This window comes from Capricornis sumatraensis, chromosome 3, assembly GCF_032405125.1.
Source record: "Capricornis sumatraensis isolate serow.1 chromosome 3, serow.2, whole genome shotgun sequence".
Lineage (NCBI taxonomy): Eukaryota > Metazoa > Chordata > Mammalia > Artiodactyla > Bovidae > Capricornis > Capricornis sumatraensis.
Window position 1 is genome coordinate 21,868,636 of NC_091071.1, and position 23,438 is coordinate 21,892,073.

Below are 23,438 nucleotides of genomic sequence, written 5' to 3' on the forward strand. Positions count from 1 at the left end.
GGCATATTGAGTGCAGCACTTTCACAGCATCATCTTTCAGGATTTGAAATAGCTCCACTGGAATTCCATCACCTCCACTAGCTTTGTTCATAATGATGCTCTCTAAGGCCCACTTGACTTCACATTCCAGGATGTCTGGCTCTAGGTGAATGATCACACCATCGTGATTATCTGGGTCATGAAGATCTTTTTTGTACAGTTCTTCTGTGTATTCTTGCCATCTCTTCTTAATATCTTCTGCTTCTGTTAGGTCCATACCATTTCTGTCCTTTATTGAGCCCATCTTTGCATGAAATGTTCCCTTGGTATCTCTAATTTTCTTGAAGAGATCTCTAGTCTTCCCCATTCTATTGTTTTCCTCTATTTCTTTGCACTGATTGCTGAGGAAGGCTTTCTTATCTCTTCTTGCTATTCTTTGGAACTCTGCATTCACATGCTTATATCTTTCCTTTTCTCCTTTGCTTTTTGCTTCTCTTTTTTTCACAGCTATTTGTAAGGCCTCCTCAGACAGCCATTTTGCTTTTTTGCATTTCTTTTCCATGGGGATGGTCTTGATCCCTATCTCCTGTACAATGTCACAAACCTCCATTCATAGTTCATCAGGCACTCTATCTATCAGATCTAGGCCCTTAAATCTATTTCTCACTTCCACTGTATAATCATAAGGGATTTGATTTAGGTCATACCTGAAAGGTCTAGTGGTTTTCCCTATTTTCTTCAATTTAAGTCTGAATTTGGCAATAAGGAGTTCATGATCTGAGCCACAGTCAGCTCCCAGTCTTGTTTTTGCTGACTGTATAGAGCTTCTCCATCTTTGGCTGCAAAGAATATAATCAATCTGATTTCAGTGTTGACCACCTGGTGATGTCCATGTGTAGAGTCTTCTCTTGTGTTGTTGGAAGAGGGTGTTTGCTATGACCAGTGCATTCTCTTGGCAAAACTCTATTAGCCTTTGCCCTGCTTCATTCTGTACTCGAAGGCCAAATTTGCCTGTTACTCCAGGTGTTTCTTGACTTCCTACTTTTGCATTCCAGTCCCCTATAATGAAAAGGACATCTTTTTTTGGGTGTTAATTCTAAAAGGTCTTGTAGGTCTTCATAGAACCATTCAACTTCAGCTTCTTCAGCGTTACTGGTTGGGGCATAGGCTTGGATTACTGTGATATTGAATGGTTTGCCTTGGAAACGAACAGAGATCATTCTGTTGTTTTTGAGACTGTATCCAAGTACTGCATTTCTGACTCTTTTGTTGACCATTATGGCTACTCCGTTTCTTCTAACAGATTCCTGCCCACAGTAGTAGATATAATGGTCATCTGAGTTAAATTCACTTATTCCAGTCCATTTTAGTTTGCTGATTCCTAGAATGTCGACGTTCACTCTTGCCATCTCCAGTTTGACCGCTTCCAATGTGCCTTGATTCATGGACTTAACATCCCAGGTTCCTATGCAATATTGCTCTTTACAGCATTGGACCTTTCTTCTATCACCAGTCACATCCACAAGTGAGTATTGTTTTTGCTTTGGCTCCTTCCCTTCATTCTTTCTGGAGTCATTTCTCCACTGATCTCCTGTAGCATATTGGGCACCTACAGACCTGGGGAGTTCCTCTTTCAGTATCCTATCATTTTACCTTTTCATACCATTCATGAGGTTCTCAAGGCAAGAATACTGAAGTGGTTTGCCATTCCCTTCTCCAGTGGACCACATTCTGTCAAGCTACAGCTCATGGGGTCACAAAGCGTCGGACATGACCGTGCGACTAACACTTTCACTTTCACACTTTACTTTTACTCATTCAGCAAATATATAAAGAGCATCTGCGGCATGCCAGGGCTTCCCAGGTGGCACTAGTGGTAAAGAACCCGCTTTCCAGCACAGAAGATGTAAAGAGACATGGGTTCAATCCCTGGATCAGGAAGATCCCCTGGAGGAGGGCATTGCAACTCACTCCAGTCTTCTTGCCAGGAGAATCTCATGGACAGAGGAGCCTAGTGGGCTACAGTCCATAGGGTAGCAAAGAGCTGGACACAACTGAAGTGACTTAGCAGGCATGCCTGCTGTATGCCAAGCACTGTGCTGGGCACCAGCTACCAACATGAATAAGACATGAGCGGCAGGTCCCTACCGTCAGGATTCTCTAGGGGGAAGAAACACAGAGACCAATTAATAAAACAGATTATTTCAGCTAGTAATGAATGGAAGGAAGAAAATTAAATGGCTCTATCATGGAGGGTGATGTGGGGACAGCCAGGGGAACCCCTCTGAAGGGAGTGCTATTTGAGCTTAGACATGGATATGTGGAATAAGACAACCGTGCCAAGGTCAAGTTTATAGAAATAAGCCTCCACTGTCTCTCTCCTTCCAGCCAGGCCCCCCGCACTCCATCCTCTCTATGGACCGTGATGATGATCTCTCTGAAACATAGAACCGTGCCCAGAATACGAAACATGCCGGAGTGTCACACAAGCCCTCCCTGACCTCTCTGGCCTTCTCATTTGAGCCCCTGGATACAGCTATGCCTGAAGTCCACCCCTGGATTTTCCTGAACACAAAATTACCTTTTATTGTCTAAGCCAGTTTGAGTTAAGGTTCTGTTACTTTCAATCAAATATCAACTTGATATTATAGTTGGCTTAACGCTTGTCTGTTTTTCCTCCATGAGAATGTAGGCTTTTATAAAGGGAAAATTGACTTACCTCTTAGAACTTAGTATGTAGTAAGTACTCAACAAATATTTTTAATTCAGTGAAGACAATGGCAGCAAAAGAAGGAAGAGGGAAATAAAGAGAAAAAGAGAAACTGTGTCCAGACCATATTTAAAAAGCAGGGCTGCCCCCCAGGCCTGAACACCCACTCATCTTAGGAGAAATCCCACTGTTCACATTAGTCCTGATTCCCCTGCCTGGACCCAGCCGTGAAACCAGCTCAGATGTGACCTGTTTTACTGGCGTTCACTCATTCAAGCTCAGGTTGCCTTGGCTTTGGTTTTTAAACAACAAGAAAAAGCAAGAGAGTCTGCCTGAAACATCAACATGGGGCTCAGAATTTATATGCTGGATCTCAAGGATTTAACAGTCGAAGGCACTCCCTACTTGCTTCCAGTTCGTCACCAACACCCAGGGAAAGAGAGTCACTTTAGCTTTGAGGACACCCGCCAGTCATACTGCCGAAAAGGGGGACTTGGTGTTCACTTACGGAAGTGCTGCCAAGAGGAAGGGTGGCATAGAGGACCTGGAAACCTCCCAGTATTTCCACGCCAAACAGTTAACCTGAAAGATTAAAGCAGTTCTAGGAATTGAGTCCAATAAGACCAAACACAGATTGTGCTTTCGGTGGGTCAGACACTGTTCTAAGCGCTTTGAATACGTTCACTTATTAACTTAAATGTTCACTTTAACACCCTAAGATGTAGGTAACGCTATTACACCAAGTTTATGGATGAGGAAACTGGGGCAAGAACAAGATGCCCACAAAAATTTAAGTCTGAGAATGCTCACCACAGTTTCTTTTATAACTACAAATGAGATGTGACCTTAAGATGCATCACTAGGGAACTAAGTAAATTATAGTACAGTCATATGGTGGAATATTACACAACTATTTTGTTTCCATATGGTAGATTTCTCTGTGTGTGTATCATATAAATTTAAACAGAACGTTGTGTATGGTATGAGCTTATTTGTGTTTTTTAAATTACATGTAGATATGCTTTAGATATACCAAAAATTCTCCAAGTCAGTAGCAAACTTCCTCTGTAGTTATACCTCTGAAGCCGCATGACTGACATTTGAGGCAGGATAAATCCACTTTGCAGGAGCTGTCCTCAGGATCATGGGATGGTTAAGTAGCATCCCTGGCCTCTACCTACTAGATGCCAGTAGCATCTCCCCCAGGTGTCATGAAAACAGGTGTTTCCAGATATGTCCAAATGGTTCCCTATTGAGAACTATGCTCTAGGAGAAATTTTACTTTCTCTCTATTGTTTTGTTTTATAATAATTATGTGTTTTCAGCAAAAACATAAACAATAAAGGCAAATTTTCTAATTACTGGTATCTGAAGGTTCTTAGAACTGGGCAGAGTCAGGTAAGGTTTATGGAGACATCTCTTCCTATTTGAAGGTGCAGGTATTCCTCAAAGTGGGCCTGAACTCCATCCATCGCATCGGTTGGATGAGTAGAAGGAGACAGCCACGCCAAGGTCCAGGTTACAGAAATTACCTGCTTCCCGCCCTACCCGGGCAAGGCTATTTGTAGATTTCAGTGGTTCTCACCAGGGAACTGTTAAAATGAAAAGTATCAGGCTTCATACCAGGAGCCCCAGGGAAACTCCGCAAGTGGGGCTCTGTATTCTTCAAGTTTTGCTGAGGTATAATCAATATGCAGAGAATTACACATATTTAATGCATAGTCTTTGATGAGACGAGCACAGGCAAACACCCGTGATGGCAGGCACACAGTCAGGGTAATAGGCGTGCCCAGCATCTCCCAAAGTGTCCTTCTGTCCCTTTGCTTTGGTTCTTTAGAAAGAGCACATAACTTGAGAGCAACCCTCTTAGCAAATTGTGAAGTGCAGATACCATATTGTGAACTGCAGGTGCTGTGTGGTACTGCTAACAGCTGCTGCTAAGTCGCTCCAGTCATGTCTGGCTCTGTGCGACCCCATAGACGGCAGCCCACCAGGCTCCCCCGTCCCTAGGATTCTCCAGGCAAGAACACTGGAGTGGGTTGCCATTTCCTTCTCCAATGCATGAAAGTGAAAAGTGAAAGTGAAGTCGGGCAGTCGTGCCCGACTCTTAGCGACCCCATGGACTGCAGCCCACCAGGCTCCTCCGCCCATGGGATTTTCCAGGCAAGAGCACTGGAGTGGGGTGCCATCGCCTTCTCCGCTGTGTGGTACAGCACATCACAACTCACTCACCCAGGAGAACTGAAACGTGCTGCACTGCAAACAAGCCTTCCAAGCAGCGCTGATGCAAGCTCGGCTTGGAGACCCACTGACAGAACAAACAATCCGAGGGAATGACAGGCTTCGTTAAAATTTTGCACATTATTCTAATGATTTCAAAGGATTATATAGTTGGCTTTACCCTTCCTGGCTCTTGGGGAAAAATTTCTCTTTTCATTTTTGTTCTCTTGCAAATATTTTCTAATTTTCCTTGTTATGGCTGCTTAGATACACCCATCATTTAAAAGTGGGACATTTAACTTCCAAATACATGGGTGTTTTTAAGTATCCTTGATATTAATTTTCTCATTTAAATGCTTTCTTCTCTGCAATCACCCTCTTTGTTTTTTCAGTCTTTTAACTTTATTGAGGTTTTCAATGGCTAAGTCACAGAGCTCTCTCAGTAAATGTTACATTGCACATGAAAATATGTGGGTTATTTTCAAATATTGTGGGTTATTTCTAATATTGATCTCTAACACAATTCCACAGTGATAAGAGAACAGACCCTGTATGGCTTCAATGCCTTTAGACCAGGAAATGTTTGCACTTTGCTTTATGTCCCTGGATATGTTCCAGTGACTCCTGGTTTATAGTCTACGAGAACTTGAATAGAACCTATATCCTGCTGTTGTGTGAAAATTGTATAAATCTTAATTATGTTGAATTGGTTCATAATGCTTTTCAGGTCTACTATAAACTTTCTGCCTACTCATTCTATTAATTTTTGAGAGTTTGATATAGAAACTCCAATCTGAAATTATCTACTTAAAAAAATAATTGTAATATATAGTGGAACTGTGTGTGACTTTGTTCTGTATCTTCTAAGTCTCCTTGGAAATGTGTTATCATACTTCCATAATTTAAAAAAGAAAAAGAAAAAAGTATAAGATTTTAAAAAATAATAAAAAATAAAAATATATGGAAGGGGGGGGAGGAGCATAAAGATGGCGGAGGAATAGGACGGGAAGACCACTTTCTCCCTCACAAATTCCTCAAAAGAACATTTCAACGCTGAGCAAACTCCACAAAACAACCTCTGTAGGCTGGCAGAGGACAGCAGGCAACCAGAAAAGCAGACCATTGTCTTCAAAAACAGGTAGGAAAAAATATAAACGACGAAAAAGGAGACAAAGGAGGTGGGGAGGGAACTCCGTCCCAGGAAGGGAAGCCCGTCCCGGGAAGGGAATTTTAAGAAGAGAGGTTTCCAAACACCAGGAAACACTCTCCCTGCCGAGTCTGTGGCGAGTCTTGGAAACCCAGAGGGCAACATAACAGGAAGGAAAAATAAAGAAATAATTAAAACCAACAGATTACAAGCCCAACAGTAACTCCCCCAGCGGAAAAGCAGCACAGACGCCTGCATCCGCCACTGGGAAGTGGGGGCAGGGCAGGGACGCGCAGGAGGCGCGGGCTGCAGTGCTTTGTAAGAATCGGGCAGGAACGCCCCACGTGCAACCAGAACGATCTAACTTGCGCTAGCAAACCAGACTGTGTGATAGCTACCGCACGAAAAGCTCGAACATAAGACGCCGCCAGGACCGAGCACAGAACAAAGGACGGAACGGAAAAAGCCGGCTGCAGACCATCCCCCGCCGGGGACAGGCAGCCAGAGCCGTAAGGACTGGAAAGGGGCAATTGCAGACCCGGAGAGACTTTACTTACCTAACTGCAAGCGGGCTTCTTTGCTAAGACTTCTGGGGGTGCTGGACAGTCACAATCTGCCTCACGGGGGACGCCAGCGGTCCACCCAGAAAGTTGAGCAGCAGCAACAGAAAAGGTGACAAGCCGCGGCGATCACGCTCGCCAAACTCCTGAGCTACTCGGACCTGGGAAGGGCACAAAGCGCAGTCCCAGCCGAATCTGTGCCTCTGAGGGCTGCCTGAGCGCCAAACCTGAGCGGCTTGGACCCGGAAGTGCACGCAGCCTAGGGCCGGCCCCAGACGGTTCCCGGCTGTGCATCGTAGAGCCGGAGAGGTTTGTGCGCCGCGAGAAGGGACAGGTCAAGCGGGGCTGTGACACTGTGAGCACACGACAGCGCTATTTGTTTGCGGCATCCCCCCTCCCCACAGCGCGACTGAACTAGTGAGCCTGAAAAACCAGCAAACGGAAGAAGTTAAACAGAGGGAACCACCTTGGAAGTGATCCCACACGGCCCAAAACATCAGAGAAGAGCCAGATATATTTTTACTATTTTAAAAATCATTCTTTTTTTTTTTCTTTTTTTTTCTTCTTTTTTTTTTTCTAACCTTTTTTTTTAATTGTTAAATCTTCTATTTCTCCTCTAATTTTTATTACTATAACCTATTATTACTATTTTTAAAAAAAAAGACTTTTTTTTTTTTTTTTTAAGGCAAACACCATATATAGCCTTTGGATGGTTGTTGGTGGGGTTTTTTTTGTTTGTTTGTTTTGTTTTTTTTGTTTGCTTGTTTTTTTTAATAATTCTTGGTTTTTTTTTCTTTCTTTCTTTCCTGCTTTTTCCTTCTGCTTCTTTTCTTTAATATTGTATTTTTGAAAATCCAACCTCTACTCTAGATTTTTAACCTTTGCTCTTAGGTTTTTGTTGTCAATTATGTTCATTTAAAAACCCAAACTTCACTACCCAAGTTTACCTGAGAGCAAGATTACTGGCTTGACCACTCTCTTCTCCTATGGACTCTCCTTTTTCTCCACCAGGTGGCCTCTGTCTCTTTTCTCCCCCATCTCTTCTCTATCCAACTCTGTGAATCTCTGTGTGTTCCAGACGGTGGAGAACACCTAAGGAACTGGTTACTGGCAGGATTTGTCTCTCTCCTTCTCATTCCTCTCTCTTATCCTCCTGGTCACCTCTGTCTACTTCCTCCCTCTCCTCTTCCCCGTATAACTCAGTAAATACCTCTGAGCAGTCCAGACTATAGAGCGCACATAAGGAAGTGACTACTGCCTAGCTTGCTCTCTCCTCTTTTGATCTCACCGCATCTCATTCCAGTTACCTCTAACTACCCCCTCCATCTTCTCTTCTCCTTGTAACTCAGTGAACCTCTCTGAGTGTCCCTCAATGTGGAGAAACTTTTCATCTTTAACCTAGATGTTTTATCATCGGTGCTGTATAGATGGAGAAGTCTAGAGGCTACTGTAAAAACTGAAGACCAGAAGCAGGAGGCTTAAATACAAAGCCTGAAAACATTAGAGAACTCTTGAATTCAGGGAACATTAAGCAATAGGAGCTCATCAAATGCCTTCATACTTACACTGAAACCAAGCTCCACCCAAGGGCCAACAAGTTCCAAAACAAGACATATCACTCAAATTCTCCAGCAACACAGGAACACTCCCCTGAGCTTGAATATACAGGCAGCTCAAAATTATTCCAAAACCTTTGATGTCTCATAACCCATCACTGGTCACTCCACTGCACTCCAGAGAGAAGAAACCCAGCTCCACCCACCAGAACTCCAACACAAGCCTCCCTAACCAGGAAACCTTGACAAGCCACTGATAGAACCCCACCCACAGTGAGGAAGCTCCATAATAAAGAGAACTCCACAAATTACCAGAATATAAAAAGACCACCCCAAACGCAGCAATATAACCAAGATGAAGAGACAGAGGAATACTCAGCAGGTAAAGGAACAGGAGAGTTGCCCACCAAACCAAACAAAAGAGGAAGAAGTAGGGAATCTACCTGAGAAGGAATTCCGAATATTGATAGTGAAAATGATCCAAAATCTTGAAATCAAAATGGAATCACAGATAAATAGCCTAGAGACAAGGATTGAGAAGATGCAAGAAAGGTTTAACAAGGACCTAGAAGAAATAAAAAAGAGTCAAAATATAATGAATAATGCAATAAATGAGATCAGAAACACTCTGGAGGCAACAAATAGTAGAATAACGGAGGCAGAAGATAGGATTAGTGAAATAGAAGATAGAATGGTAGAAATAAATGAATCAGAGAGGAAACAAGAAAAACGAATTAAAAGAAACGAGGACAATCTCAGAGACCTCCAGGACAATATGAAACGCTCCAACATTCGAATTATAGGAGTCCCAGAAGAAGAAGACAGAAAGAAAGATCATGAGAAAATCCTTGAGGAGATAATAGTTGAAAACTTCCCTAAAATGGGGAAGGAAATAATCACCCAAGTCCAAGAAACACAGAGAGTTCCAAATAGGATAAACCCAAGGCGAAACACCCCAAGACACATATTAATTAAATTAACAAAGGTCAAACACAAAGAACAAATATTAAAAGCAGCAAGGGAAAAACAACAAATAACACACAAGGGGATTCCCATAAGGATAACAGCTGATCTTTCAATAGAAACTCTTCAGGCCAGGAGGGAATGGCAAGACATACTTAAAGTGATGAAAGACAATAACCTACAGCCCAGATTACTGTACCCAGCAAGGATCTCATTCAAATACGAAGGAGAAATCAAAAGCTTTACAGACAAGCAAAAGCTGAGAGAATTCAGCACCACCAAACCAGCTCTCCAACAAATTCTAAAGGATATTCTCTAGACAGGAAACCGAAAAGGGTGTATAAACCCGAACCCAAAACAAAGTAAATGGTAACGGGATCATACTTATCAATAATTACCTTAAACGTAAATGGGTTGAATGCCCCAACCAAAAGGCAAAGACTGGCCGAATGGATACAAAAACAAGACCCCTCTATATGCTGCTTACAAGAGACCCACCTCAAAACAAGGGACACATATAGACTGAAAGTGAAGGGCTGGAATAAGATATACCACGCAAATAGAGACCAAAAGAAAGCAGGAGTGGCAATACTCATATCTGATAAAATAGACTTTAAAACAAAGGCTGTGAAAAGAGACAAAGAAGGCCACTACATAATGATCAAAGGATCAATCCAAGAAGAAGATATAACAATTATAAATATATATGCACCCAATATAGGAGCACCGCAATATGTAAGACAAATGCTAACAAGTATGAAAGGGGAAATCAACAATAACACAATAATAGTGGGAGACTTTAATACCCCACTCACACCTATGGACAGATCAACTAAACAGAAAATTAACAAAGAAACGCAAACTTTAAATGATACATTAGATCAATTAGACCTAATTGATATCTATAGGACATTTCACCCCAAAACAATGAATTTCACCTTTTTTTCAAGTGCTCATGGAACCTTCTCCAGGATAGATCACATCCTGGGCCACAAATCTAAACTTGATAAATTCAAAAAAATCGAAATCATTCCAAGCATCTTTTCTGACCATAATGCATTAAGATTAGATCTCAATTACAGGAGAAAAACTACTAAAAATTCCAACATATGGAGGTTGAACAACACACTTCTGAATAACCAACAAATCACAGAAGAAATCAAAAAAGAAATCAAAATATGCATAGAAACTAATGAAAATGAAAACACAACAACCCAAAACCTGTGGGACACTATAAAAGCAGTGCTAAGAGGAAAGTTCATAGCAATACAGGCATACCTCAAGAAACAAGAAAAAAGTCAAATAAATAACCTAACTCTACAACTAAAGCAACTAGAAAAGGAAGAATTGGAGAACCCCAGAGTTAGCAGAAGGAAAGAAATCTTAAAAATTAGGGCAGAAATAAATGCTAAAGAAACAAAAGAGACCATAGCAAAAATCAACAAGGCCAAAAGCTGGTTCTTTGAAAGGATAAATAAAATTGACAGACCACTAGCCGGACTCATCAAGAAGCAAAGAGAGAAAAATCAAATCAATAAAATTAGAAATGAAAATGGAGAGATCACAACAGACAACACAGAAATACAAAAGATCATAAGAGACTACTATCAGCAGTTGTATGCCAATAAAATGGACAATGTGGAAGAAATGGACAAATTCTTAGGAAAGTACAATTTTCCAAAACTGAACCAGGAAGAAATAGAAAATCTTAACAGACCCATCACCAGCACGGAAATTGAAACTGTAATCAGAAATCTTCCAGCAAACAAAAGCCCAGGTCCAGACGGCTTCACAGCTGAATTCTACCAAAAATTTCGAGAAGAGCTAACACCTATCCTACTCAAACTCTTCCAGAAAATTGCAGAGGAAGGTAAACTCCCAAACTCATTCTACGAGGCCACCATCACCCTAATACCAAAACCTGACAAAGATGTCACAAAAAAAGAAAACTACAGGCCAATATCACTGATGAACATAGATGCAAAAATCCTCAACAAAATTCTAGCAATCAGAATCCAACAACATATTAAAAAGATCATACACCATGACCAAGTGGGCTTTATCCCAGGGATGCAAGGATTCTTCAATATCCGCAAATCAATCAATGTAATTCACCACATTAACAAATTGAAAAATAAAAACCATATGATTATCTCAATAGATGCAGAGAAGGCCTTTGACAAAATTCAACATCCATTTATGATAAAAACTCTCCAGAAAGCAGGAATAGAAGGAACATACCTCAACATAATAAAAGCTATATATGACAAACCCACAGCAAACATTATCCTTAATGGTGAAAAATTGAAAGCATTTCCCCTAAAGTCAGGAACAAGACAAGGGTGTCCACTTTCACCGCTACTATTCAACATAGTTCTGGAAGTTTTGGCCACAGCAATCAGAGCAGAAAAAGAAATAAAAGGAATCCAAATTGGAAAAGAAGAAGTAAAACTCTCACTGTTTGCAGATGACATGATCCTCTACATGGAAAACCCTAAAGACTCCACCAGAAAATTACTAGAGCTCATCAATGAATATAGTAAAGTTGCAGGATATAAAATCAACACACAGAAATCCCTTGCATTCCTATACACTAATAATGAGAAAGTAGAAAAAGAAATTAAGGAAACAATTCCATTCACCATTGCAACAAAAAGAATAAAATACTTAGGAATATATCTACCCAAAGAGACTAAAGACCTATATATAGAAAACTATAAAACACTGATGAAAGAAATCAAAGAGGACACTAATAGATGGAGAAATATACCATGTTCATGGATTGGAAGAATCAATATAGTGAAAATGAGTATACTACCCAAAGCAATTTACAAATTCAACGCAATCCCTATCAAGCTACCAGCCATATTTTTCACAGAACTTGAACAAATAATTTCAAGATTTGTATGGAAATACAAAAAACCTTGAATAGCCAAAGCAATCTTGAGAAAGAAGAATGGAACTGGAGGAATCAACTTGCCTGACTTCAGGCTCTACTACAAAGCCACAGTCATCAAAACAGTATGGTACTGGCACAAAGACAGACATATAGATCAATGGAACAAAATAGAAAGCCCAGAGATAAATCCACACACATATGGACACCTTATCTTTGACAAAAGAGGCAAGAATATACAATGGAGTAAAGACAATCTCTTTAACAAGTGGTGCTGGGAAAACTGGTCAACCACTTGTAAAAGAATGAAACTAGATCACTTTCTAACACCGCACACAAAAATAAACTCAAAATGGATTAAAGATCTAAATGTAAGACCAGAAACTATAAAACTCCTAGAGGAGAATATAGGCAAAACACTCTCAGACATAAATCACAGCAGGATCCTCTATGATCCACCTCCCAGAATTCTGGAAATAAAAGCAAAAATAAACAAATGGGATCTAATTAAAATTAAAAGCTTCTGCACAACAAAGGAAAATATACGCAAGGTGAAAAGACAGCCTTCTGAATGGGAGAAAATAATAGCAAATGAAGCAACTGACAAACAACTAATCTCAAAAATATACAAGCAACTTATGCAGCTCAATTCCAGAAAAATAAATGACCCAATCAAAAAATGGGCCAAAGAACTAAATAGACATTTCTCCAAAGAAGACATACGGATGGCTAACAAACACATGAAAAGATGCTCAACATCACTCATTATCAGAGAAATGCAAATCAAAACCACAATGAGGTACCACTTCACACCAGTCAGAATGGCTGCGATCCAAAAATCTGCAAGCAATAAATGCTGGAGAGGGTGTGGAGAAAAGGGAACCCTCCTACACTGTTGGTGGGAATGCAAACTAGTACAGCCACTATGGAGAACAGTGTGGAGATTCCTTAAAAAATTGCAAATAGAACTACCTTATGACCCAGCAATCCCACTGCTGGGTATACACACCGAGGAAACCAGAATTGAAAGAGACACATGTACCCCAATGTTCATCGCAGCACTGTTTATAATAGCCAGGACATGGAAACAACCTAGATGTCCATCAGCAGATGAATGGATAAGAAAGCTTTGGTACATGTACACAATGGAGTATTACTCAGCCATTAAAAAGAATTCATTTGAATCAGTTCTGATGAGATGGATGAAACTGGAGCCGATTATACAGAGTGAAGTAAGCCAGAAAGAAAAACACCAATACAGTATACTAACACATATATATGGAATTTAGAAAGATGGCAATGACGACCCTGTATGCAAGACAGGAAAAAAGACACAGCTGTGTATAACGGACTTTTGGACTCAGAGAGAGAGGGAGAGGGCGGGATGATTTGGGAGAATGGCATTCTATCATGTATACTATCATGTAAGAATTGAATCGCCAGTCTATGTCTGACGCAGGATACAGCATGCTTGGGGCTGGTGCATGGGGATCACCCACAGAGATGTTATGGGGAGGGAGGTGGGAGGGGGTTTCATGTTTGGGAACACATGTAAGAATTAAAGATTTTAAAATTTAATAAAAATAAATAAATAAATAAATAAATGATAAAAAAATTTAAAAAAATAAATACAAAAAAAAAATATATGGAAGGGGAAAAAAAAGAAAATGTTATTGCTTGGAAACATTTCATTCAGATCTGAAATGCACAGGCCATGTGCTCACCCTCTCAGACACTATACAGCTTGCTGCTTACACTCCAAGTCCAAACGCTGCTCCCCAGGCCTGCTTTCACTTGCTTAAATACAGTGAAAATCAGGCACTGCTTCTAGTCTCCCCAAAGAGTTAAAGAGGCTACCCCTGGAAAGGGTAGGAAGGCAGATGAGGGTGTGAGGAGCACTCCCAGGAGCATAATTGTGAACATGCAAAAATGGTCTACTTGCCAGCTGAAATCTGAAGTTCACATCTGGGTATAGAATAGCCCGTCTGCTGAGACTCTGGCTGCAGAGGCATGGGTATGTGGAGCTTTTAAAGGAGAAATTAGAGAAAAGCTGGCTCAATACCTGGCCCCATATCATCACCTGCATCAGTAGTCCTGGCACGAGTATCTTAAGACACCACAGTTAATCCACCTGGTGACCGGGGTAGGGAGAGAGAATGAGAAGCAGGGAAGGGCTTTGATGGTACCTGATACGGTGAGAGCAGAGAGAAGCTGTTCTCGAAATACTGGAAGTGAGCCAGAAAGGAGTCGGCGCTCATGGCGTCAATGTGGGGGCACGTCACACCTTTGAGCAGCTGCCCTGCACTAGAAAACGAGACAAGGGGCCCAGGAGAAAGGGGCGGCAGGGAAGAGGAAAGAAGGAGCAAGAGCAGGCAGATCTGATCCAACACCCACGGCAGGCAGGACTTCCGACTCTCCCTCCTGGGGAATTAGGCTCCTGGAGAGGGACGCTGCAGTGGGCGCGTCAGTCCCAGGCTCACCTCAGGAGCTCCTCAGGTCTCCTGGTCGTTTCTGACAGAAGCTCAAACAGGAACAAGGCCTGAGGGAAGAGGATGATTGCCACGTTGATGGAGCACTCATGGGCCATCGTCATGAGTCCTATGCTCCCATTTCACAGATGGGAAAATGGAAGCTTTGTTATTTACCTAGAATCACACAATTGCAGGAATCCCCTGGTGGCTCAGAGTCTGCCTGCAACGCAGGAGGCCCGAGTTCCATCCCTGGTTCAGGAAGACCCCCTGGAGAAGGAAATGGCAACCCACTCCAGTAGTCTCGCCTGGAAAATCCCATGAATGGAGGAGTCTGGAGGGCTACAGTCCACAGCATTCCAAAGAGTCAGACATGACTGAGCGACTTCACTTTCACTTTCACATAGTCGCTAAGCAGCCGGGCTGGGATTTGAGCTGGTGTCCAGTGATTGCAGAGCTCTCACACCCCAGGTGGTCCAGGAGGTGAACGAGGAGCAAAGTCAAGACAGAGAGGCGGGAGGTTTGCTTCCTGTGCTCGGAGAAGCCGCTGCCCAGTTGAGGACCCCCTGCAGCCCCTATTTCATGCCCACCTGCTGGTTCCTGAACACAGCATTCCAGGAAGTAAAGCTGATGATGACTAGACCAGGATGGGCTAGAAAGTTCCATAGATAAAGAATCTCCTGGGTCTTCCCTGGTGGTCCAGGGGTCAAGACTCCACGCTCCCAGTGCAGGGTGCCTGGGTTCAATCCCTGATCAGGGAACTAGATCCCACATGCTGCAGCTAAGATTTTGTGGCCCCTTCAACCTCTCTGAGCTCAGCAAGTCGCCTGTCTAAGCAGCTCACTCCCCACCCCCTGGAACCCCTGCCTCCTCCCCTGGCTTACTGTCTCCTTACCACTCATCAGCATCTATCATCTAACAGGGCACACATTTATTCCCTGGAGTACCAGCGGTTAGGATGCCACGTTCTCATTGCCAAAGACCCAGGTTCGATCCCTGGTTGGGGAACTTACATCCCACAAGCCCAGCAGAGGAATCAAAAAAAAAAAAAGGTAGCAGGGCATACATTTAACTATTGATCCTTTGTACTGTCTCCCTTATTAGGAAGGAAGCTCCCTTCACTTCCGTGTCCCCAGGACCACGAACAGCACCTGGTACCTGAGAGGGGAGAGAAGTGGCCAGGGGCTCCATAAACACTATGAATGAATGAATGAATGCAAGTCAGAGGAAGTTCAAGGGCCTCCACAGCACAACTCTTCCCAGGCGGCCCCAGTAGTAACTGCTCTCATGTACAGTGCATGCCCAGCAGAGTCTCATGAGAGATGAGCCCCATTTTGCAGATGAGAAAACTGAGGCCATGGGAGGCGAAGCAGCAACCCCAAAGTTAATCAACAGTAGCCCTGGAATTCACACTTGGGTTTCATCTAACTTAACACTATTCTGCCTCCTGAGTTTGTTGCGGTTGTTCAGACACCAAGTCATGCCTGACTCTTCCCAAGCCCATGGACTACAGCACGCCAGGCTTCCCTGTCCTTTACCGCCATCTCCCGGAGTATGCCCAAGTTCATGAGGTTACTCACACAGAAATAAGTTTGTTTTACCAAGTACCAAGTTAACCTTAGAACAGAGCTTTCCCATAAGACAATCAGAAGTCCAGGCACCACCTCTGGGCATTGCAGTCATACCTGACTCCTCCGGATCTCCTTTTCCTTCAGGACTGTGGAGTTGAATCCAGGTTCCCTCCATAAATCAAAGAGAGACACTTCCTTAAAGAAAGCACCCTGTATTTCAACAATGCCAGAGACAGTATCTCCCGCTTCCATCACCTGTCAAAAGTGAGAAGAAGCATAGTAACAACTTTGCAGAGGATGGACTGAGTGTTGGGTGAGGGCCAGGCGGGTGCTTCATGGGCAATAAGTCCCACCAGATCTGCTCAGCAACCCAGTGAGGTGGGGACAGTCCTTATTCCCATTTTACAGGTAAGAAAACCAAAGCTTAATGAGTAATTGGCTGAAATTTGATAACGTGAGATTCAAGCCCAACTCTGTCTTATTCCAAAACCCACACCCTTTAACCATAAGAGCTACAGCGATCTGCAAGTTATTGGTATTTTAGGCCCAACCCTTTGAGTTGCTTTCTTAGCAGACTGTGCAATTAGACATGGCAGGTCCAACGGGATATGATGCCCAGAAGACCCACTGCAAGTGAGGGCGAGAAATGTGGACATGGCTTTGGAACAGAAAAGGGGGGCCTTTCTGAAGCACTAGGGGAATACTCTTGCCTGGAAAATCCCATGGACGGAGGAGCCTGGTAGGCTGCCATCTATGGGGTCGCACAGAGTCGGACACAACTGAAGTGACTTAGCAGCGGGGGAATTCAGGATTCATTTCCACATTTGAAAACCAAACCCCTAAAACATTATGACAGCAAGAAATCCAACTGAAGAAAAGTGTTCTGGATTCAGCTGGCTGGGGACAGCACCAGAGTCTGGGGAGAATCAGGTTCGACCCCAGAGGCACTTTCCGGAAAGGAAGGGAGGTGGGCATCAGAAGAAGGCATTCTCCAGGCTTACAACAACCCCACCCAAAGACAGAGCCCCCTCACAAAGTCCCAAAACCACACGCCTGAGAGGCCCAGGGGCTTCGGACCAGACATCTTCCTCTCACCTTGCTCAGGACACCGTGCTGCTGGGCAGGTGACAAGTCGGACACGTGCAGGGAGGTGGCGCTTCTTAGGAGCTGCATGAGGTCCCTGCGGTCCATGGCGTGGAAGGCCTGCGTGCCCACCCCAGTCAGCAGCACGCCCATCTGACTGACATTGTAGAAGGACAGCACCTGGGGGCGCCAGCAAGGGAGGGTGAGGACCAGCCTCGGGGCTGCACCTCAAGGGTGTGTACCAGGCCCCACTGCAGGCTGGGCATCCGGAGGGGCGCTGGGGCACCACTGTGAGCAAGACACAAGCTTCCCTCCCAGACCCCCCTCCTTCCATCAGGAAAGAGACCTAAGTATCAAAACACAACACAGAGGTAACCATGCCGCTGGGGTACTATGCCATCCGAGGCCACAGCAGAATTTTAAAAAAAGCAGTGGAGGAGGGCAAGGCAACCCACTGCAGTATTCTTGCCTGGAGAAACCCCATGGACAGAGGAGCCTGGTGGGCTGCAGTCCATGGGGTCACAAAGAGTTGGACACGACTGAGCGACTAAGCACAGCACAGTGACCCATATGCCACCGCTGACCAGGCAACGGGCTCTTCTGTGTGTAATCTGACCTAGCAGATGAGATTTAAAAATTGGGGGGATCCTATAAAAATCCAAATTAGAGTTTCTGCTTTATTAAAAAAAACACCCGAACATCAGGCAGGACCCACAGTGGCAACAATGGGCAAGAACCTTGGGGTGAGTCATGGCACCTCTGTTTGCCCTGCACACCCCTCTCATGGGACCAGGAGAAGCCTGCTGTCCTCCGTATATCACCCATCAGGCAGCTGACACAGCAAAGCCTCACACTCATCTATCTTCACGTGGAAGCTTTGAGGTGAAATAAAGAAGCATTTTAGGACGTGAGTCTGATATTTTATATATATATATATATATATATATATATATATATATATATATATATGACTATAGCTGCACACCCTAACAGAAATCATGACTGTTTCCCAACCCCTCCTTTGGTGTAAAGAGGCTAAATGTAATATAATCAGAAAATTTTATTGGTTTTTTTAAAAACCAGTTGAGTGGTTTCCTTGAGCTATTCCCTGTAGAATGAACAGCCTCTTACTGTCCTTAAGGAAGGCAAAGACTTTTGAGCACTTGGCTTCTTAGCAAAAGTCGCCTCATTCCTAAGAAGAATTGGATGCCAGGAAAGAGAAAAGCCACTTGGTCCAGGGCTGGGAGGAATAAGTCTGTCTCCCGCAGCGCTCTAAAATCACATTCACAGAGTGGACTTAGGTGGCCCCAGTCAAAACAGAAGGTCCGCAAAGCCTTCAAACTAAAGTCACCAGAAGTCTTGAAGGGACAAGATGGATGGTCTACCCTCAGCTTTGAGTCAGAAAGAAGAATGAGTGGGCAGTGGTCACGGTGCCATGGTAGAGGCAGTCAGCATGGGAATGAAGCAAGTAGGCTCTGAAGCCAGATGCCCTGGGTTCAATCCCAGTCCTGTCCCTTTCATGTGGCCTTGGCAATTCCCTTATACGCTCTGTGCCTCATATGAATGACCTGGAAAATGGAGGTTATAACATTACTGACCTTATAGGGCTGTTGGGAAGGTTAAATGATTAACTCAGTGATAGCTAACACTCACTGAGCTTGGACTCTAGGTCACGTGTTATCCAACCTCTTCCTGTGGACCAACTCACATAAACCTATGGAATAGGAGCTATTGTTATCCCCATGTTACAAAGAGGGAAACTGAGGCAAGGAGAAGCTGTCAGTTCCCCACTGTCATGCAGCAGACACTGCCACACATGGAAGACCAAGGATTTGCACCCAGGTAGCCTTCCTTGGCACCATCTTCTTACCGATTGGCTGCCCCTGCTGAATGTCTATAACCAGCCCTTCGGTCTTGGGCCATTAAAACAGAGTCCAACGCTCCAACTGACCTTCTGGTGGGCCAGGTATTTGGCAGACAAGATGATGACCTGGCTCCTGGTCCAGCCAGAGACCTGGTTGAGGGTTGAGATGGCGCCCTGCACAGCCTCGGGGGAGAGGGATTCCAGCTGACTGTGGGTCAAGCCCATGACCGCATCCGACAAAGAGCCCAGAGTCTCATTAAGGGTCTGGTTCTCCGTGGCAATTTCCAGGAGCTCAGCTTTGAGCTAGAAAGGGAGCAAGCCAGGGTGAGAGTTGACAGCAAGCAGGACGGCGGCTCCTCCGGACTATACCCCAGCATGCGCCTTCCCCTTCCCTGCTCATCAAAAAGAAGGGGGCTCCTGCTGAGACCAGATCATGAGTCACGCTGCTGAAAATGCCACCTCCTCTGGCCTCGACCTTCCTATGCTGCAAATTCACTCTATGCTTCATTTAAATATTAATTTGTTATTAAATCAACCTTAAAGCATGGCGGAAGGAAATTTTGTTCACTCATAACCACCATTCCTGTAGCATCTATTTTTTTTGTGACCTTGAACTCTACATCCTGTCTACATGGCTGCTTTTCTTTTATGAAATATCCCAGGAAGCTTTACGATAATATATAAATGTGTAAAAATAATTCTCAACAGTAACAAGAAAGTAAAAGTCTCCTGAAAACTCTACCTCAAAAAAATTACTATGGTTAGTAACTGTTTATGTTTCCAAAATTTCTTATGCCTATATAAATAAACTATGGTATCTAGTCTTTATATAGATGTAACATGAACAGAAATGCAATTTCCTGCTCTATTTAAAATTTTTCATTTAAAATTACGTCGTATGAGTTTTCACGTTTTTGTGATTCCCTTATTTTATATAACATGCCTGTCCAGTTATAGTCAAGTGTGTTTCCCAACTGCTTTCAGTAAAGAAGGCGATCAATTTATCTGTTGTAACGTGACCTCTATACAAAAACAAAACAACAACAGAACGGTTTGTATTTTAACACCTGAGTTTGCATGAACCATAATGGCAGCCCACTCCAGTACTCTTGCCTGGAAAATCTCATGGATGGAGGAGCCTGGTAGGCTGCAGTCCATGGGGTCGCTAAGGGTAGGACACGACTGAGTGACTTCCCTTTCACTTTTCACTTTCATGCATTGGAGAAGGAAATGGCAACCCACTCCAGTGTTCTTGCCTGGAGAATCCCAGGGACGGGGGAGCCTGGTGGGCTGCCGTCTATGGGGTCACACAGAGTCGGACACGACTGAAGTGACTTAGATATATATAGAATCATGTCAGAGGCGTGTACGCAAGTATTCCAGATGGCCACTGGGGGGCAGCAGAGTTAAGTGAAAGAGACAGCTATCACAGCTGGTTTTCTCCAAAATCAGCAGCTCCCCTTCCCTAGAGATCAGCTTCCACATCTGCAAAAGGCCTACAGCAGTGGTTCCCAAAGTGTGGGGCTTAACCAGTAGTTTCAGCATCACCTGGAGAGTTGTTAGAAATACAACATCTCAGGTTCCACCCCAGCGCTCTTGAATCAGATGAAGTGAAGTGACGTCGCTCAGTCGTGCCCGACTCTTTGCAACTGTAGTTTACAAGGCTCCTCTGTCCATGGAATTTTCCAGGCAAGAGTACTGGAGTGGGTACTCTTGCCCATTTCCTTCTCCAGGGGATCTTCCCGACCCAGGGATCGAACCCAGGTCTCCCTCATTGCGGGCAGATGCTTTACCATCTGAGCCACCAGGGAAGCCCCTGAATCAGATGAGGGTATCTTATTAAGCTGTTTCCAACAAGCCCTCCCGCTGATTCTGATGCACCCTCCCGGTAAGAACTATTGACCCAAATGAGCCAAAGGGTTCTCTCATATCTAATCACATGTGACTTTCTTCTTGGTCACAACTGTCCCTGTGGCCCTAAACTACACTTATTTTATTTTTGCTTGAGCTTGCTTGGGAAGGATTCTTTTCCTGAGGATTTGGTGATGTGTGAAACACTGCTGTGGAATAACTGATGAGGTGACCAAAATTTTCTTGAATATTGCTCTCATATTATCGTTCCCATTGAAAAATGAGAAAAACAAAAAGAAATGAGAGAGGTGCTTCCCTGGTGGCTTAGTGGTAAAGAATCCTCCTACCAATGCAGGAGATCAGGGTTCAATCCCTGGTCCGGGAAGATCCCACAAGCTGCAGAGCAACAAAGCCCATGTGTTACAACTACCGAGCCTGTGCTCTAGAGCCTGGGGGCTGTAACTTCTGAGCCCACATGGCGCAGCTACTGAAGCCCACGGGCCCAGAACCTGTCCTCCACAAGAGGAGAGCCACAGCTATGGGAAGCCTGCACATCACAACTAGAGAGAAAGCCCATTCAGCAATAAAGACCCAGCATGGCCATAAACAAATAAATAAAAATAAAATCTTAAAAAAAAAAAAAGAAGGGAGAGAAGCCGGGCAGAATTAAGACTTCCAGGGAAGAAGGGAGAGAAAGAGATGAAGTCGGGAGGGAAATGAGATAGTCCCCATGTGCCAATTTGCCCAAAACCTTGGTCTAGGAATTCAGTAACTCCCCTGGCTACATCGGAATCATCTGAGTAGCTTTGAAGACCTACCACACCCAGGCCAAACCCCAGACCATAACCTGAGAATCTCTGAGGGTAGAGCCTGGGGAAGGGATATGCCACTAGTAGAACCAGATTTGAGTTCTTTTACTTCCTCTCTATTCCAAGCACAGTCACCAGCCAAGCAGCTTCAACATCGCCTGGAAGCTCGTTAGAAATGCAGAGTCTCAGGCCCCACCCAGACCTTAAATCTGCATTTAAGATCCCCAAATAACCTCACGCACATTTCAGTCTGAGGTGGCCACTTTGATTAAACTGATTCAAGCTCGTCCTACAGTTTGTTGTTGTTTCTCCCTACTTTAAGTTCATGCTGGGGTTTCTGCCATGGCTGGACCTAGATCGCGATTCACCCTTTCTTGCAAAGGGCAGACAAGACGGTTCTTCCCTTTTCTCTGGCTAGTGAAACTGAGGCCAAGGGTGCGGGGCCTCACAGCACTTCTGCACCTTCTGAACACCAGCCTGGAAGCCCCGCAGGCGGCTGCATTTGATCATCTGGTGAAGGAGCACTTGGGCCACAGCAGCGTCCAGCAGCTCCAGGTCATCGTAGAAACAAACCAGCAGCCCCAGCCTGCGTGAGAAGATAAAGGGATGCTGGTGGAGGGCAGAGAGGAGGGGGCCACAACCAAGACTCCACTCCAGTTAGAACCAAGAGGTCACAATCATAGCAGCTGCTAAGCACCAGGAACCGTGTTGAGCCCTTTAACCTGGATTATCTCATCACAACCCTGCAAGGTGAGTGCTCTCATTAGCCCCATTTCACAGAAGGGTAAACTGAGACTCAAACAGATTAAGGCAAGTGGTACTGGGCCTTAAATCTAGATCCATCCAACTATGCTGTCTCTCCTCCTGGGGCATTAAGGGATACAAAGAAAGCATTCCTTATCCACACAGAGATAAGGGATTTGCCCACACTCAGGGATTCTCTGAAGCAGAAGTTTATTTCCAGGATTTTTCCAGGATATTTATTTACAGCCAACACCCCTAGATGATGATGCTTCAAAAGAAAATAAAAAGACAGGATTCAGAACAATGTAGGAGCAGAGATGAGATCTGAACCCTGGTCTAGCTGGAAGCACTGCATCTATTGGTTAAGAACATACCTTCACCCCCAACTGGAATTTGAAGCTCAGCTCTGTGAGACATCTGACTTCCAGCAAGTTACTTCTCTGCAAGCTACACATGGCTGTGCAGCGCACACTCTACCATAACCCTGCCTCTCTAAGCTTTTAATGGGGAGGTTTCCTTTGCCCATGATAGCTGCTGCTGCTGCTGCTAAGTCGCTTCAGTCGTGTCCGACTCTGTGCGACCCCAGAGACGGCAGCCCACCAGGCTCCCCCGTCCCTGGGATTCTCCAGGCAAGAACACTGGAGTGTGTTGCCATTTCCTTCTCCAATGCATGAAAGTGAAAAGTCAAAGTGAAGTCGCTCAGTCGTGTCCAACTCTTAGCGACCCCATGGACTGCAGCCTTTCAGGCTCCTCCATCCATGAGACTTTCCAGGCAAGAGTACTGGAGTGGGGTGCCATTACCTTCTCCGCCCATCATAGCACGTCATAATAAATATGATGAAAGAATAAGGAGTACTGTGGGAGTTAAATGAGAAGATGCATACCAAGTGATTAGCATACTTCCTGGTAGATGCTAAGCACTTATTCTGAAATGGATGCTCTTAGCATTAGTATGAAATCTACTTGACTTAGAGTGGTTGGACCGCCTCGTTGGCCATGATCAAACAGTGACACTCT

The 23,438-nt window shown here is 44.2% G+C and overlaps 1 protein-coding gene across 2 annotated transcripts in view; it reads right to left on the bottom strand.

Moving 5' to 3' along the window:
* Positions 1-23,438, bottom strand: part of OTOA (otoancorin) — an 80,386-nt gene that overhangs the window by 34,551 nt on the left and 22,397 nt on the right. The window contains exons 11-17 of one of the 2 annotated variants that reach the window (XM_068968801.1): positions 22,140-22,263; positions 19,105-19,320; positions 17,166-17,333; positions 16,185-16,325; positions 14,512-14,570; positions 14,218-14,335; positions 3,198-3,271 (exon numbers count right to left, since the gene is read on the bottom strand). In XM_068968801.1, the coding sequence (XP_068824902.1) occupies positions 3,198-3,271; positions 14,218-14,335; positions 14,512-14,570; positions 16,185-16,325; positions 17,166-17,333; positions 19,105-19,320; positions 22,140-22,263 (900 nt within the window). Of the gene's footprint in view, positions 1-3,197; positions 3,272-14,217; positions 14,336-14,511; positions 14,571-16,184; positions 16,326-17,165; positions 17,334-19,104; positions 19,321-22,139; positions 22,276-23,438 lie in introns of both variants that reach the window. The other variant, XM_068968800.1, reaches the window with a different exon arrangement.